We start from the raw sequence: 14,748 nt of genomic DNA, 5'->3' as shown, positions 1-14,748 counted from the left end.
GTTGTTTGCAATGCAGTTCTACATCTGGCTCAAATTTAAAGTAAAATTATGTTCGTGGTGACAGTTCATATCCTACGCTGTCATATTAATCGCATCGCAAAAAAATAACTGTCATTTTCAAGTAATTACTCTCACAGCTGCTGCATTTTACATTTAAACTGAATTTCATTGAAGAGACGGCACAGACCTCACATTCATGGGGATGGCCACTCCTTGTCCTGGTCATCCGTACTACTCAGACCCTTTCCAAGTCCCAACTGAATTCCTTCATTTTCTCCTCTTCCTATGGCTATGAGGTTCCCTTCACGGTCAGGTGGTAGACCCCCATAGTGTCATTTACGAACGCGTTGAATTTTTCGGGGTTTTTTTTTGTTGTTGTTGTCATCTGTGCTCGTGCACCGCTGGCGGCAAATAAATTCGTTTCAATTGTGAACTTGGCTCCCGTGTTCCCGTGGCGACCAGCACGGGCCGAAGCTGGCGCTCTACGTGTCCGAGCTGCTGCGGGAGCAGGCGCGGGAGGGGCGGACACTGGGACGCAAGGAGCAGCGAGCGGCCGAGGTGCTGCTCAACCTGCTGCGGCAGTGCGGGTACAAGAGCGTGCCGCCCGGGGCGCCGCCCAAGGACGACGTCGTCGAGGCCGTGCGCGAGGTGAGCCACCGATGGGGCCGCCACCACCTCTGCAGTAAAAAAAGAAAATTACACACAGAAATATAATTAAATAATGCTGTTTTACCATGGTATATTAAACGTTCAAAATATATTCTTGGTTCTTTCGGTAAAGTCACGTAAAAATTAAATAAAATGAAAATTAAAAATACATTTTATATTTATTTTTTATTTTCTATCTACGTTACTTTACCGAAAGAACCAGTTACGAAAGTTTTAAGTCAAACTTTCAAGAGATATTTTTGATTTAATTGTACCTCAGCTGGGCAGCTGTGACACAGTGGTCAGCGCACTGCGCTGTGAAACAGGCCAACCTGAGTTCAGTCCCAAGCCGTGGCTAATAATAACAGTGGTGAGTGCTTCCTGAATTAGGCCTGGGCCCCCTACCCTTCACCAACTTTTACTGAACTTCTGCGGGGTGAACTATGATCAAACAACCCCCGCGTACAGGTGGCCTTCACCTGTCAATGGATTGACCAAGGGCTGTGAATCATTATTGGTGATGATAGCCCTTCTGATTGCACGGAAGATTTAATTGTATTGCTGACATTGCAGGCACACACCACGGGTTAATATTGACTATGCTGATTTGCAATTGAACGCAGTTTTTTTGTTTGATATGAGATGCCTGATGTGTTCAAGGAGATCCCCTGGGGGTGGCCTACTTTCAATTCTATCTCAAGTCGAGCGCAGCCTCTCTAAAGCTCATCATTGAGGGTTAGGCTATTGGTGTGATTTCTACAAATTGGCTTTTGTGTTGAATGTACAGGCAATAAACGAATGGAATTTGATTAACTTATAATAATGCCCTTTATTTAATCTGGAAAGTCTCACTGAGCTTTGCGACTCTTTTATTTTTTAAGGATGGTATTCGTGTATTGGGATGTTTGGCATGTGGAAGAAAACGATAGTGCTCTGGGAAAATCCCCATGAAGCTCGAAGTTTCGCACAGTTGGATTCAATTTGTTGCTCTGCTGCCATCTCCTGGCCACCTCGCAGCCCCAGCGGACAACACCTCTGCTATTGCCAGGCAGTCGTGCAACCAAGCATTAACCAAGCTTGGCACTGCTTTGCATCAAAGATTTCGACAAGGTCAGGTGCCTTCAGGGTGATTAGATTCACAAATGTAGTTACTCCGTTGCCATACGGGTTCACGTTTAATGCAAGGTGACCGTCACATTGATGAACATCGCCTGACGGAGCGATTCTCCATTGCAGGAGCGCGAAAAGTTTCAGAAGGAGGAGGAGTCGAACCGAGAGGCTTGGGTGCGACGCATGACGACCAACGGGCAAGCGTACGTCTCGAAGCCACGTCTCTTTCTAGCACCTCGCAAAAATCCCCAAAAAATGTTCACGGGGCATGGCTTGCTTGCACGCTATTTGATGCCGTCTTGGCCACTGCAAGGTCTCGGATTGGCGGGAGACTTGCAAAGGGAGGAGAACGACCATCTTTGACAGCTGGCTCGCCGCGGTGTTGTGTTCAGGCTGCTGGGACGCATCGAGACCCGCGCGAGGTCTGTGTCGCGCGTGGCGGCTGAGGTGACGCAGCGCGTGGCCGGAAGGCAGGGCTTGGAGCGCAAGAAGGTGATCGCGCACATCCGCGAGGCCTACAAGGCGGAGCTCAGTGCTCAGCGCTGCTGGCAGACGCTCTTCCGGCAGCTCACGCACGAGAGGTGACGACGATGGTGCCTTGTCCGTGTTGTCTCATCAGTGTGCCCTCCTCGATGATCTTTTGAATACCAAGGATTGGGATTTGGATGTAATCACCTTGCAATGTATGTTGTTAGCAATGGCGACTTTGCATAAGGGGCTTGTGGAATGGGACCCCACTAGAATACATAAAACATTTGCAAATTCATAACTGCTCCTTTTAAATATTTTAACCTGTGTGAAACCTCTCTCTCTAGGGATAGAAATTATTTATATGATGAATCAATACATCTTTATATGCCTAATAATCGTGGTACTTAGTGCAGCATTTGCGATCACTTTTAAAACATCTTACTCGCCATTAATATATTTACTAGCATAAATAATTTACGCACCTATCCGTAGTGCATATTAATCTGTTAACTTTTTATGAGCACACGCTTCAGAGGGCTAAGTACTAATAACTTAGAGCCCTTTGTCGCTCACCTTCTGGATGAAGGCCTCCCCCTTGCCGTATTGATTATTGTGATTTATTTTGACCACACTTGACCATGCTGGTCAGTGCAGGTCGATGAAGTGTGATCACCCATGACCATGACCATTCCGTATATCACCGAGCCACTGGATGATAATCGTCGCGGTGAGCAATTGGCTACCTTTGTTTAACCAGGTAAGAACACACTGCGGATGCAAACGATTCTCGTCTTCTAAAGGTGACCTGGGTCAACAAATGACGACAACAAGAATTCTACGAACAGACAGCGTAATTATTAGTGAGGAAGGCTCGGGCTGGAGCTCTCGTGGTGTCCAGCTTTGACCCCGACGCCTGTGCTGCCGTGTGTGCGTGGCCCGTGTTGTGCCACCACCGCCGCCATCAACGCACAGGGTGGTGTGGTTCTTTCCCGTGGCGTGCCCCTCCTCCTGGCAACTGGACCCCACCGAGGGCCCCAACCGCGAGCGACGCCGGCTGCAGCGCTGCCACATCACCATCCCCAACAAGTACCTGCTCAAGGACCGCTGGACCAGCGCAGGTGACTGCGATGGAAGCTCGGCCACTTGAACTCGCTTCAGCGGCCCTCCCCGCGGTCCTCCCCCACGGCCTTCCCCGTGGCCCCTCCCCCCTTGAATAGAACCAATTGACTTATAAGAAACGTTGAAGTGTTGCCCCCACCCCTCCAACCTACTAATGGCATAACCTTGCCAGTTAGCCTAGCAAGTTGTAAATCCTTTTCACGATAAATTAATGCTTTTTAATAACCTGCTGTCAGTGTGAAGTTGTGGAGTAGATTATTGTGCTCATTAATTATTTTCGGGTGAATCAATTTCATCCTTATTGCCCTCTGGCCCTGCCTCTGATTTTCATTTTACTTTGTACTCTCTGTAAAACGTAGCCTCCACCAAACTAATTTCCACAAAGACATCGCATCCCGAGCGTGTTTCCCCACTTGAGATATTTATAAACTAATTTGGCGAAAGCGATAACGTTCGTCATAATGCCTTTCAGTTTCTAAGGTGAGTGAAGGGTCGTCGTGCAGCTGGGGATTAATTGCCCCGCTTGTATCTTTCTGTGTCGCCTTCTCACCCTCTACATTCTCAACCTTTGCTGTCTCTCTCTCTGTTCCTTCTCCTCTATGCGCTCAATCCACGCTTTCGCTCTTTTTCTCTTCTTGCCCCCCCCCCTTCACTGGAACAAACTTCCCTCTCCACATTGAGCAGTCACCTTCGCTCACTAGTTTCCGCTCCGCACTCAAAACTCACTTATTTTCTCTAGCTCACCCCGCGACCCCTTAATCTACCCCTCATAACCGCCACCGTTACTTTTCCTTTGTATTCTCATTTGGCTTTCACTCATTTCCCTTTCATTCAATCCATTCATCATCATCATTTACAGTCATCAATTTCGCTTTCACGTATCACAGATTTACCCATTCCTTCCTCTCATCTATTTCATTCACGTAATCTCCACCAACACACTCATATGTACCGATGTGAATTCATTGTAAAGCGCCTTGGTTAAGGCGCTTTATAAATTCCTTTAAGTTAATAATTGTGTGGCGTGGCTCTGTTCTGTCTCACAGCTGACGCCATCAAGTTGCCGCTGTCATTCCTCTTTGATGACAAGAGCAGCTCATCGGGCTCGTCGGCAGTCAAGGACAAGGCAACGAGCGAGCCCACCAAGTACGAACCCGTCGGATTACGTGCCGAAGCGTTTAAATCCACTTTGCATTATAGTCGTGTAATGCCCGTGTCGAATGGTGAGAAGAAAGAATTTAGTTGGGAAGAGATCACACACACCGCACTGTGAAACATATGGTGTATAAACCACGGTGTGGGTTGGTGGGAGGGAAAGCCGTGGCGAGGAGCAGCGGTGTCAATGGCATTGGCTGTGATGACCTCTTCACCGCCACCTGTGTCATACAACCCATAATGCAATTTGCCAAGAACATTAGATATTTTTTTACGTGAGCTTTTAGTCATACTATTTATTATTGAATGTTTATATGCTACTCTATAGCTTCTATTAAGTAACTATTCACATGCCAATTTCAATACAAGTCTTCAGAATTTTTTGTTTAATTTTATTCTCATCAGGCCCCATGGTGTAAAGTGCATCCTCCAACTGTTATTACCGACTTTATCTCTCTGGCCGCTCTATTTATGTGCTTTCAAGAAGGGCCATTGCCCAAAACATTATCGATTACATATATATTAACTTATATTTATTTTTATTAAGGCAATGTGTGGGCCTGATACAGCAGGTTGTGGCGCACGGGTACACACCCATAATTCAGGAATTTTTGGGTTCTATTACGTAAATATAAATGTGTCGTTAAACCCGCCACCACCCAACTCAGCCAATTAGTAAGGTTTGTCCCGGAAACAAAACATTCCATTTACATTACATATCTTACTAATTGGCTGTGTCGAGTGGTGGCGGGTTTAACAACACATTTACGCGATCTAACCCAAAAAAAACCTGCATTATGGATGATATTGGTCGCGAAAGCCTACGTGTGTACACACCGTCAACACAAGCCAAGCCGGTTATGAAAAGCAGGGGATAGTAAGATGGCAAACGGACACGCTACGCCAAACCATACGGGGTCCCACCGAAGGGGAAAAGGGTAACTTTTATGAAGTAAGGTGACATATATATTTACTCTTAAGGCCACAGTGTTATTGACGAATGTTTAGAGAGTTTTTTTCCATTGTGGGTAACACAATCGCCGACAGCCGAGTGCTTGGTGTAATTATCAGCCAGTCCTGATGTTGCAACAGTGAACTCAGAACTGCTCGGCGATGTTGTTGCTGCTGCACTGCAGTTTGTTAACAGACTGCTATCGGGTTAATGTGGCAATTAAATACTTGGTGACATCAATAAAAAAACGAGTAGGTCGTTGTGTGCCTTTATCACAGCCCGCATCAGAAATTATGAAAATTTACTTCAGATAACTTTATGTAAAATTAATGTCATAACACGGTTGATCCTTTCAGTCTTCACAGGGTTGTCACCTATTTAATTGATAAAAAATAATAATTAACATGGTGAATCCTGCCCTAATTTTCCTACCAGGTTTACTCGGCGGTGCATCAGCGTGGTGCCCTCTAGAGAGACCCCCGGGGAACTGCTTCTCGGTAAGTGCCAGCCGGGCTGAAGCTTGCATGGCATCACGATGATATGATGGGCCACGCGTGGAGTAGCCCTCTGGCCTGTGAGCCAGCACTTTGGAAACGGGGGTTCAGTTGTTCATCTTGCGCAGCACAGGGACAAGCTGCCGTCAAGGAGGTCCCCTAGGGTTTGAAAAACTGCTCCCTGAGACATTTTGTTACGTGATGTGCACAATACAAATTCAAATCTTAGTGTTATTTACAACGCTCCCATCTTACAAAGAAGACTGCGGGATTGAGATGTAACAATGCCCACCGGAATTCTGCGGTCACGCACGTAAAAAAAGCACGGTTCCAGGCACCGCGGTCGTGACTGTGCGCTTTGTGAGTGAGGCTCACCGAATGCTTGGCTCCGTTTATCTGCAGGAGAGACTGGAATGCACTTTGTGGAGGACAGCACTGGAGATGCAACTGAGACTCCGGTACACACCTTTCCACATTTGTGGATATTTTAACGTGATTAACAGTTAAATTTAAAACGTAAAACTTTCGCAAAATTATGAAAATGTGAAGCTGATCTATTGTGTCCCTTAGTCTCCCTTCTGCTACTTAGGCATGCAAACACTGTGGCTGCAGGTGTGATTGTCTCTTTTCACAATAAAGTATAAATATAACACTTTCCATTGGACCTTCCCTCAATCGGCTGGGCAGAGCTGTGTGGGTGAGGCCGAGGCTCTGTCCTTCTCCTGGACCTACGAGGACATCAAGGAGGTGCACCTGCGCTGGTGGCAACTCCGTGACAACGCCCTGGAGGTCTTCCTCACCAATGGACGAACTCTCCTGCTCACCTTTGATTCCACCAAGGTGCCCCCTCCACGCAGAGCAAACCTGCACTGAGGGCCACCGTTTAGATAATGATAGAATATTGATTGGGGGTTGAAGGGTAAATATTCGACATCCACTCGGCACGTGTTGATACACAAATAATTTGGGTGATGGCCAGGTTGCTCAGGGTGGGTCACTTAGAACTGGAAAACGAGATTGTGATGGGTTGGACGTGGCTCAGGGTGGGGGAGGGCAGAGGTCACCGCGACAGGCATTGGAGTGGCGCCCAGAGGTCAGAGACCAAGGAGGAAGCACTAAAGGCAAGATGGCGGGATACTGCAAGAGGAAGCATTGGAAGATGGGTACCGACTGGGCAATCTAGAAGAGGGTAGGAAGCAATTGCTAGGATTTTTAGCATCGGCAGCATTGGCCAAGATGAACCTTGTGCAACTTACGTGCTTTGATAAAAAACAAAAAAAATAACTGCAGTACTTGTCCGTCATTGCATGTCACAGGTGCGCGACCAGGTCTACCAAACGATCCTGAGCTCCGATCTCCCAAACCTGCTCGAGTATGGCAACCTGTCGGCCCTCACGCAGCTGTGGTGCGCCGGGCAGATCACAAACTTCGAGTACCTGACGCACCTCAACAAGCACGCGGGCCGCTCCTTCAACGACCTCATGCAGTACCCGGTGTTCCCCTTCGTGCTGCGCGACTACGCGAGCGAAACGCTCGACCTCGCCGACCCCAGGGTCTATCGGTAAAGGCTTTGACCCCCTCCGCCATCTCTCGTGCGCCCGGGTATTGCGTCGACCGGCGGAAATGCGAAGCGCGCGCGAGGGTTGTCGGGCATTGATTCAAACCCGTTTAGGAAGAAAGTGAAGTGGGGGCTCGGGCGGCAAACGTTCCAAGGAAGAGGTGTCGGCCGACGGTCTAAGAATGGAAGGCGGCGTGTCGCTCAAGAGTTTGCTGCGTGCCGGAGAGCTCGTGCAGCTGATTTGTCAGCGTCCACGCTGTTCGTGTTAATTTTTTAATATTTCAGAATCATATTCAACGGAATGCGATCGGGATTTTCTTTATTGTTTAAATGCTCGTGTTTTACGTATGTTTCACTTGACTGTTATATATTGCGAATATTGCATTGCAGAGGTGTGTAACAATTCTCTCCCCTGACGATGTGATGAATTGTCGTGAATCAAAAGTCACGATTTGACTTGAGAATTATCAATTATATTTTAACATTGCAGTGGATATAGCAGTCACAGGCGGCTGCAAGTGTCACGTGAACCCATTCCATCGAACATATATGAATGAATCAAGGAATTAATTGTTAGGCATGTGAATCAATGCATGTATCAAGAGCTGAAGAATCGATATTAATCGGCGAGTCTGCATTGCTACACCTTTGTTGACGGGCTTCATCTGAATACTGTCGAGACAAGCACTGATCACCGGTTGCATTCAGTGTTGATGAATAAGCTTTGTCCTAGACCATCGTCATTGGTATCATCAACCATGGTCTATTCACTGCTGGATGAAGGCTTCCCCTAGCCAGTGCCATCCCTCAAAGTCCTGCAATTCCACAATCTATTTCACTCTTCATGCTTGTAATGTTTTTTCAAACTTTTCAGCTTTTGTTTAATTTATGTGCCGGTATTCTATTACTGTCTATGTGATCCATTTGGCTTGGCTTAAAAATATGCAATGATTAAAAATGTTATTATTCCTTGGGCACAGCAGACTATTCGTATATTTGCTGTGCATTAAAATGATCGTTTTTGTCAACAGAAACCTGGTGAAGCCTATAGCCGTCCAATGTAAGGAAAAAGAGGACCGATACATTAACAATTATAAGGTGAGGACAACTGCCTGATATTCATAATCATCAACATTTGTCTTTTGTTTCTTAAAAAAATATGCCACACAAAAGTAACATTTATTATAGAGATGTATTTAGGCTTTTTGTCTGACGCTGTCCAACACGAGTCTGAAGCTTCAATAATGGGAATAAAAACTCCAGTGTCATTTTCTGGCATTCCGCATTCGTGCTCCGGTGATGTCACCACAGTGAATTAAAAATGCACAGGACGCACACTCCCTTAGCACGCTTCAAACCCATTTTCAAATCTGTTTAACTCACTACTCAAACTTAAAACGCTAATCCGACGTCCCAGGGCCCCCACCCCCCTTCTCTTGAACGTACCTTTTGTGAAAATTACGTGTCGTCTGACTCCACCTTCCCTGCAAGTTGCACTCACGTCGCCTTGACTGTGCTCCCTCCTTGCGGCCTCTTTTGCCTCGCACCTGCGTCGACCGCAGTGGCTGGAGGAGGAATACCGCAAGGGTGGACGGGAGGACGACCCCATGCCCCCCGTGCAGCCGTACCACTACGGCTCGCACTACTCCAACAGCGGCACGGTGCTGCACTTCCTCGTGCGCCTGCCGCCCTTCACCAAGATGTTCCTCGCATACCAGGGCAAGTGTGCAGCCTAATCCGAGGCCGCCTCTCTCCATGCCGACTCGAAGCTCACCGCTACCCTAGCCGTGACTCGAATGCGCTATGTCTCCATAAAGATTAGAAATGGGACCCAAGCCTTGCTGGACCAGTGCAGGAATGGCCCACGCCGGTTTGACTCCTTACTCACGAAAGCTTTAAATCTAGGTTTGACTCCTGTTTATTGTCTCACTGCCATCGAGTTGCCCCTGCCTAATTCTCCCCTCACGTCTCACTCTACTCCCCTCAGCGTGCTCACCTACCGCTGCCCTCTCATATCACTCCACTCCCCCCCCCTCCATGCATCCTCCACTCCAGGAACCACAAGGCCTTCTATTGAAGCCCCCGATCAACCTTCGCCAAGTCACTTAGGGCTTTGAAAGTTTAATCAATTGCATTTAGATTGTGAAGGAAAATGTTGGGCTGATAGCATCCGACATGCACTGAATTGAATCGTGTACTATGGAGTACTCTCATATCCTAGCTTTTATGCCCCTGAAAAAAATGTTTTTATGATTTTTCATGATATGCTTAGAGGATATTTATATGGATCAACACGTGTGCATCTGTTTGTTTTGACATGGTCAAAATCAGCCTGTAGAATATTAAGGTATAAGCGATATCGCTCTTTTTGATTTAAAGCTTTCGTGACTGCAGTAATTCATATTCTTAGCTCTTTCGGTAAAGTCACGTTGAAGGGAAACGTCGTGAGAATTTTTATTGTCTTATATATATATTTTATTGTTTTATTGTTTCCCTTCAACGTGACTTTACCGAAAGAGCTAAGAATATATCGCTTTTGTACATGTACATTGCTAATCCACGACTGGATGTGGGCCTCCCTCATGCCGTGCAGATCATGGTGGCTATTTGACCTTACATCGCTACGCTCTTCAATGCAGTCCAGTGAAAGCATGGAGCGTAGATGTGGCAGCATAGACGTGCAGTGCAGTAGAACTCTTCTTAACGACCACTCCTGTCAACGACTAAGCGCTTAGCAACGGGCCTTCATAGAGCCAAATGTGTAGTGTATAGTGTAGTGTATAGTGTAGTGTAGTGTGTAGTGTATAGTGGTGTAGTGTATAGTGGTGTAGTGTATAGTAGTGTAATGTATAGTAGTGTATAGTGTCGTGTATAGTAGTGTAGTGTATAGTGTAGTGTATGGTAGTCTATAGTGTAGTGTATAGTAGTGTAGTGTATAGTAGTGTAGTGTATAGTGTAGTGTATAGAAGTGTAAAGTGTAGTGTATAGTAGTGTAGTGTATAGTGTAATGTATGGTAGTCTATAGTGTAGTGTATAGTAGTGTAGTGTATAGTAGTGTAGTGTATAGTGTAGTGTATAGAAGTGTAGTGCCTCCATAGAGCCAAATTTGTTCACTTACCGACCATTCCCCTGTTAACGACGGGCTGTTATAGGTAGAGTAAATATTAATTAATGCATTGATTAACCATGTTTATTTTAATATGTTGTGTTTATAATGTTGTTAGTATCTTTATGTGTTAATATCCATTGTTTAAGTATTATATGGGTCTTTCGGTAAAGCCATGTAGATAGAAAAATAAAAAAATATCACGACGTTTCAATCGCAACACAAGCAATCGTCTTCAGGTGAGAATATGGATTCCGAAAGCTTTCAGTCATGTTATTATAAAGTACGTTTTTTGGGTGAAAAGGGTAACTTTTGATGCCATCGGAACGAATAAAGCCTTTAACGTGTATTTCCCATACTAGCTTAAAGACCAAATCACTAAACAACCGGTTTCCTGGAACCAATTACACTCGTTAAGAGGGGTTTCTACTGTAGAGGAATGGATGTAGCTGCACTGTTCGCTGCTGTCCACGAGGTAACCCCAAAGTCTATTTCCAGCAATGCTTTGTTTATGCATCGCAGGTGCCCATCCAAACAAACAATCCCGAGGCTTAACCTGATTAGCTTCTGAGATCATACGAAGATTGTGCACATTCTGGGTGATTTGATGAACGGCATAAATTTGTATATATATCTCTCTCTTTTTCTCTTGGCCACCACTATATCCAATTTGGTCTTTCTTTCAATTTAACTGTTGCCGCATCCCTCCTGTCCGCATGTGGAATTCATCTCAAGCGAATCTTGCGTGATCTGTGCGCTCGCTCATCAAGTCACTGAGGCGTCCCTCTTCATCCCAGACTGCAGAGGGAAGCAACAAACGTCCATCCGTGTTGCTTCTCGTTCGAGCCTGATCGATCGGTTAGGGTTGAGAGTTTTATTATCCAAGAGATTTTTTTATGACAACGCGATTTGATGGATGGGTTTAATTGAGAGTGCTTCATGAACTACCCTGCAGACCAGAGCTTCGACATTCCTGACCGCACGTTCCACTCCATGGCGACCACGTGGCGTCTCTCGTCCTACGAGTCGACGACGGACGTCAAGGAGCTAGTGCCCGAGTTCTTCTACCTGCCCGAGTTCCTGGCCAACCGCGAAGGTGAGCTTAAGTCCCATCCTCGCTCGCCCTTGGACCGCCGTCGCAATCAGACTGCGCCTCCCTCCCGTCCATCGCACACCCCCGTTTAGCGTTTGGAGTATTTGCGCTTCCGCGGCCGTCTGGAACGCTCTTCCATCCGACATTAGGAAGCCACTGGAGATATGCACTTTTAAATCATCTCGATTGGAAACTCATTTATTTGGAACTTCTTTTTGTGTTTCGTTTGGTGTCCTTCCTCCCCACGCCCGCACCTCCGATTGGCACGGTTGGCTACGTGCGAAAGAAGTTCAATATACATACATTTGGCTGCCATAAATGTCCACATTATAAGCCATTTCATTGAGCTATCATTTGTGGCCATGTCGCTTCTGAAAAAGGGCTATATAGCTCAGTGGGGCACTTACCTGGTAAAATAAAGTAAAAATAGTCGACTTCTCCACACACACTGTACAGTTCCAAATCTGGACATCGGTGACGGGAAACAACGCGTGCATTTTTTTTTTCGAGTAGAAATATGCACTGGCCGTTGTGCTTTAAAAGTATGCCCTGCTGTCTTAATTCATGTTTTGTTTCAGGACAAGTGAGCCATTGTTTAAAGCTCTACAGAATCTAACCTTGAATGAATGGGAAGCCATCTTTGCTGTTATGCTTCGTTAAACATTGTCTCGTTGCACCGTGCTGCCCAGTTTTGACAATATATCAATAGGTCGTACATTTTTAATGGGCAGTTCAAGTCTGAGGAGGATGTCTTTATTCTCCCAATCCTTTTTTCTGCTCCTTTGTTGCCGATCTAATCCTCCTCTTGCAAACCAAACAATTCCCTTTGTGCATGCCTCCTTTATTCGCTCGTATTGAACGCAAGTCACTGATTCTTCCCTTCTAAACGTAATATGAATACTTTTTTTTGTTGTATTTCAGTTCTTTGACTTCAGTTGAAATTTTTGCATCGGTTTTATATTTTTTTTTATTCCTTACGGCTTGCACGTTTTTTTCCCCGTTTATTTTAATTTCATCCTTCCTGATCCTTCCCTGCCCCCCCCCCGCCCGCCAAACCTCCACCCTCCCACCCCCCCAACCCCACCCCTTCCACGGCCCAACTTTACGACCCCCCCCCACCCCATCCCCGGGGGAGCAGGATTTGATTTCGGGCTGCGGCAAAACGGCGACCGCGTGAACCACGTGACGCTGCCGCTGTGGGCGCGCGGCGATCCGCGTCTCTTCGTGCTGCTGCAGCGGCAGGCGCTCGAGTCGGAGAACGTGTCGCTGTCGCTCTGCCACTGGATCGACCTCGTCTTCGGACACAAGCAGAAGGGCAAGGCGGCCGTGCAGGCCATCAACGTCTTCCACCCCGCCGTGCGTCCCCACCCCGCCCCCGTCATTCTGATCTCGACCGCCCCCCCATCCGGACCACACTTTCCCCCCCCCCTGGGAGGGTTGCGGTTGTGGAGGTGAAATTGTAAAGCACTAGGTTGCATTTGTAAAATTGTCAGCAATAAGGTTTGTGTGTGCATCTGTGTGAGTGGCCTCAGAGTGTGTGGGGAGCGGTAGTGCAACGGTTAGCGCACTGCGCTACGAACCCGGTTACCCGAGTTCGAATCCCGCCTACAGCCAACACCATTGACGATTATCTGAACCGGTCCTGGGCCTCCCCTAGGTCGACTCAGACTCAAATGAGTACCCGGTGCGATTGTGTAAACATCGCCACTCGGGAGACGAAAGGCGGCCGGACGGTGGTGTTGGCCATCCACCCCCTCGTGTGCCGTACAAGCCTTGATAGGTGCTCGCTAACAGCACTTGCCCTAACAGTCTGTCCAAGCTATAGGGGGATCTTTGTCTTTGTGTGTGTGTGAGTGGCCTCGCAGTGAACCTGGCCTGGCACAAATGCCTGGGTTGACATCACCACCACTTAGTGGCAAATGGCCGCTGTTGTGCGCGCGCATATGTCACACTGGATTATGTTTCGAGAGTGACGATACACTGTATAGGTGGTGCATAGGCTGCGTCATATTTCATTAGTTGAATAACTTTAATCGATGTACTTATTCTGTCTTTGGTTATTAATGTTTTAATACAATGTGAATATAAATATGAGGCTTGAAATAGGACAAGGTTACGTTTATACAACTTCATCCAACTCATTCTCAAAACTTTAATTTAGTGCACCGGTTGTTAAAAAGTCAGACAAAATAGTCTAGTAATAATAATCACAGCAGATATTGTAAGCAACAAAACTTTAATTTTAACACCTTAATGCAGTCTGCTAAATTCATTATCAGTTTATAAATTTCAAACGGATAAAATGTTTTGTTATCCTGGAGCGTAGAGATGCGTTTGCAGCGGAAATGCCTCTCAAATGTCATCAACACAAACAATGAAATGTAATCACACGGTCAAATTGCATTATTATATTTGCAATTCAATACTGCGTCTATTTTTAAACACAAGCCAACATGGCTTATCAATTACTTTAATGATATATTCACATTTTATGTTTCCTAATGGGAATCAATATTGAAATTATCAGTTATCATTCTTATTATTTTTGCAGTACTTTCGGGGCATTGTTAAAATAAAAAAAATGGTATCTGACCTACTTTTCCATACCAGCCATTTGGCAAAGAAGAAATGTTAATTCCACACCAATTTAACTTACAAAGTGCTCATTTCAATACAGGGGAAATGGAAAATAGTGTCAGAGAAGATTTAGTCGGATTTTACACAGGTCAATTAACATTAAGTGAAACCCATGACTTATATCTTTCCATATCGCTTGCCTACCTGTGCACTGTGACTTAATAATTGCTAACTCATTTGTAAGTGATGGTTTCCCTTGTTTCCTCTGTCAGAATGGATGAGCTTTGAGCGGCAGATTTGCGCTGGGAAGGCACTGCGTATTTAAACAAAAATTAAATTGACTCGACAGCCATAAAGATCCAGCGACGTACGTCTTCCTTATAAACGACCGACGGTTTTTCCCTGCCGATTCTGTGCCGATCGTTCAACGCCTCCTTCCCCCTTCCCCCCCCGTTCACCGTGCGA

The 14,748-nt window shown here is 46.2% G+C and overlaps 1 protein-coding gene across 7 annotated transcripts in view; it reads left to right on the top strand.

Annotated features, from left to right (window-relative positions):
* LYST (lysosomal trafficking regulator) overlaps positions 1–14,748 on the top strand; it is a 146,699-nt gene that overhangs the window by 115,916 nt on the left and 16,035 nt on the right. For 6 of the 7 annotated variants that reach the window (XM_032948367.2, XM_032948366.2, XM_032948369.2 and 3 more), the window contains 13 exons: positions 463–648; positions 1,885–1,961; positions 2,151–2,339; positions 3,202–3,347; positions 4,395–4,494; positions 5,891–5,952; positions 6,352–6,407; positions 6,637–6,789; positions 7,266–7,510; positions 8,539–8,605; positions 9,070–9,226; positions 11,569–11,709; positions 12,845–13,062. In XM_032948367.2, coding sequence (XP_032804258.2) covers positions 463–648; positions 1,885–1,961; positions 2,151–2,339; positions 3,202–3,347; positions 4,395–4,494; positions 5,891–5,952; positions 6,352–6,407; positions 6,637–6,789; positions 7,266–7,510; positions 8,539–8,605; positions 9,070–9,226; positions 11,569–11,709; positions 12,845–13,062 — 1,797 coding nt within the window. Of the gene's footprint in view, positions 1–462; positions 649–1,884; positions 1,962–2,150; positions 2,340–3,201; positions 3,348–4,394; positions 4,495–5,890; positions 5,953–6,351; positions 6,408–6,636; positions 6,790–7,265; positions 7,511–8,538; positions 8,606–9,069; positions 9,227–11,568; positions 11,710–12,627; positions 12,740–12,844; positions 13,063–14,748 lie in introns of those variants that run through there. The other variant, XM_076063906.1, reaches the window with a different exon arrangement.

This window comes from Petromyzon marinus, chromosome 6 (genome assembly GCF_048934315.1).
Source record: "Petromyzon marinus isolate PM22_M1 ecotype Great Lakes invasive population chromosome 6, UKy_Petmar_22M1.pri1.0, whole genome shotgun sequence".
Taxonomy (NCBI): Eukaryota; Metazoa; Chordata; class Hyperoartia; order Petromyzontiformes; family Petromyzontidae; genus Petromyzon; species Petromyzon marinus.
The sequence above is the reverse complement of the archived record's forward strand: the minus strand, read 5'-3'. Positions and strand labels throughout refer to the sequence as shown.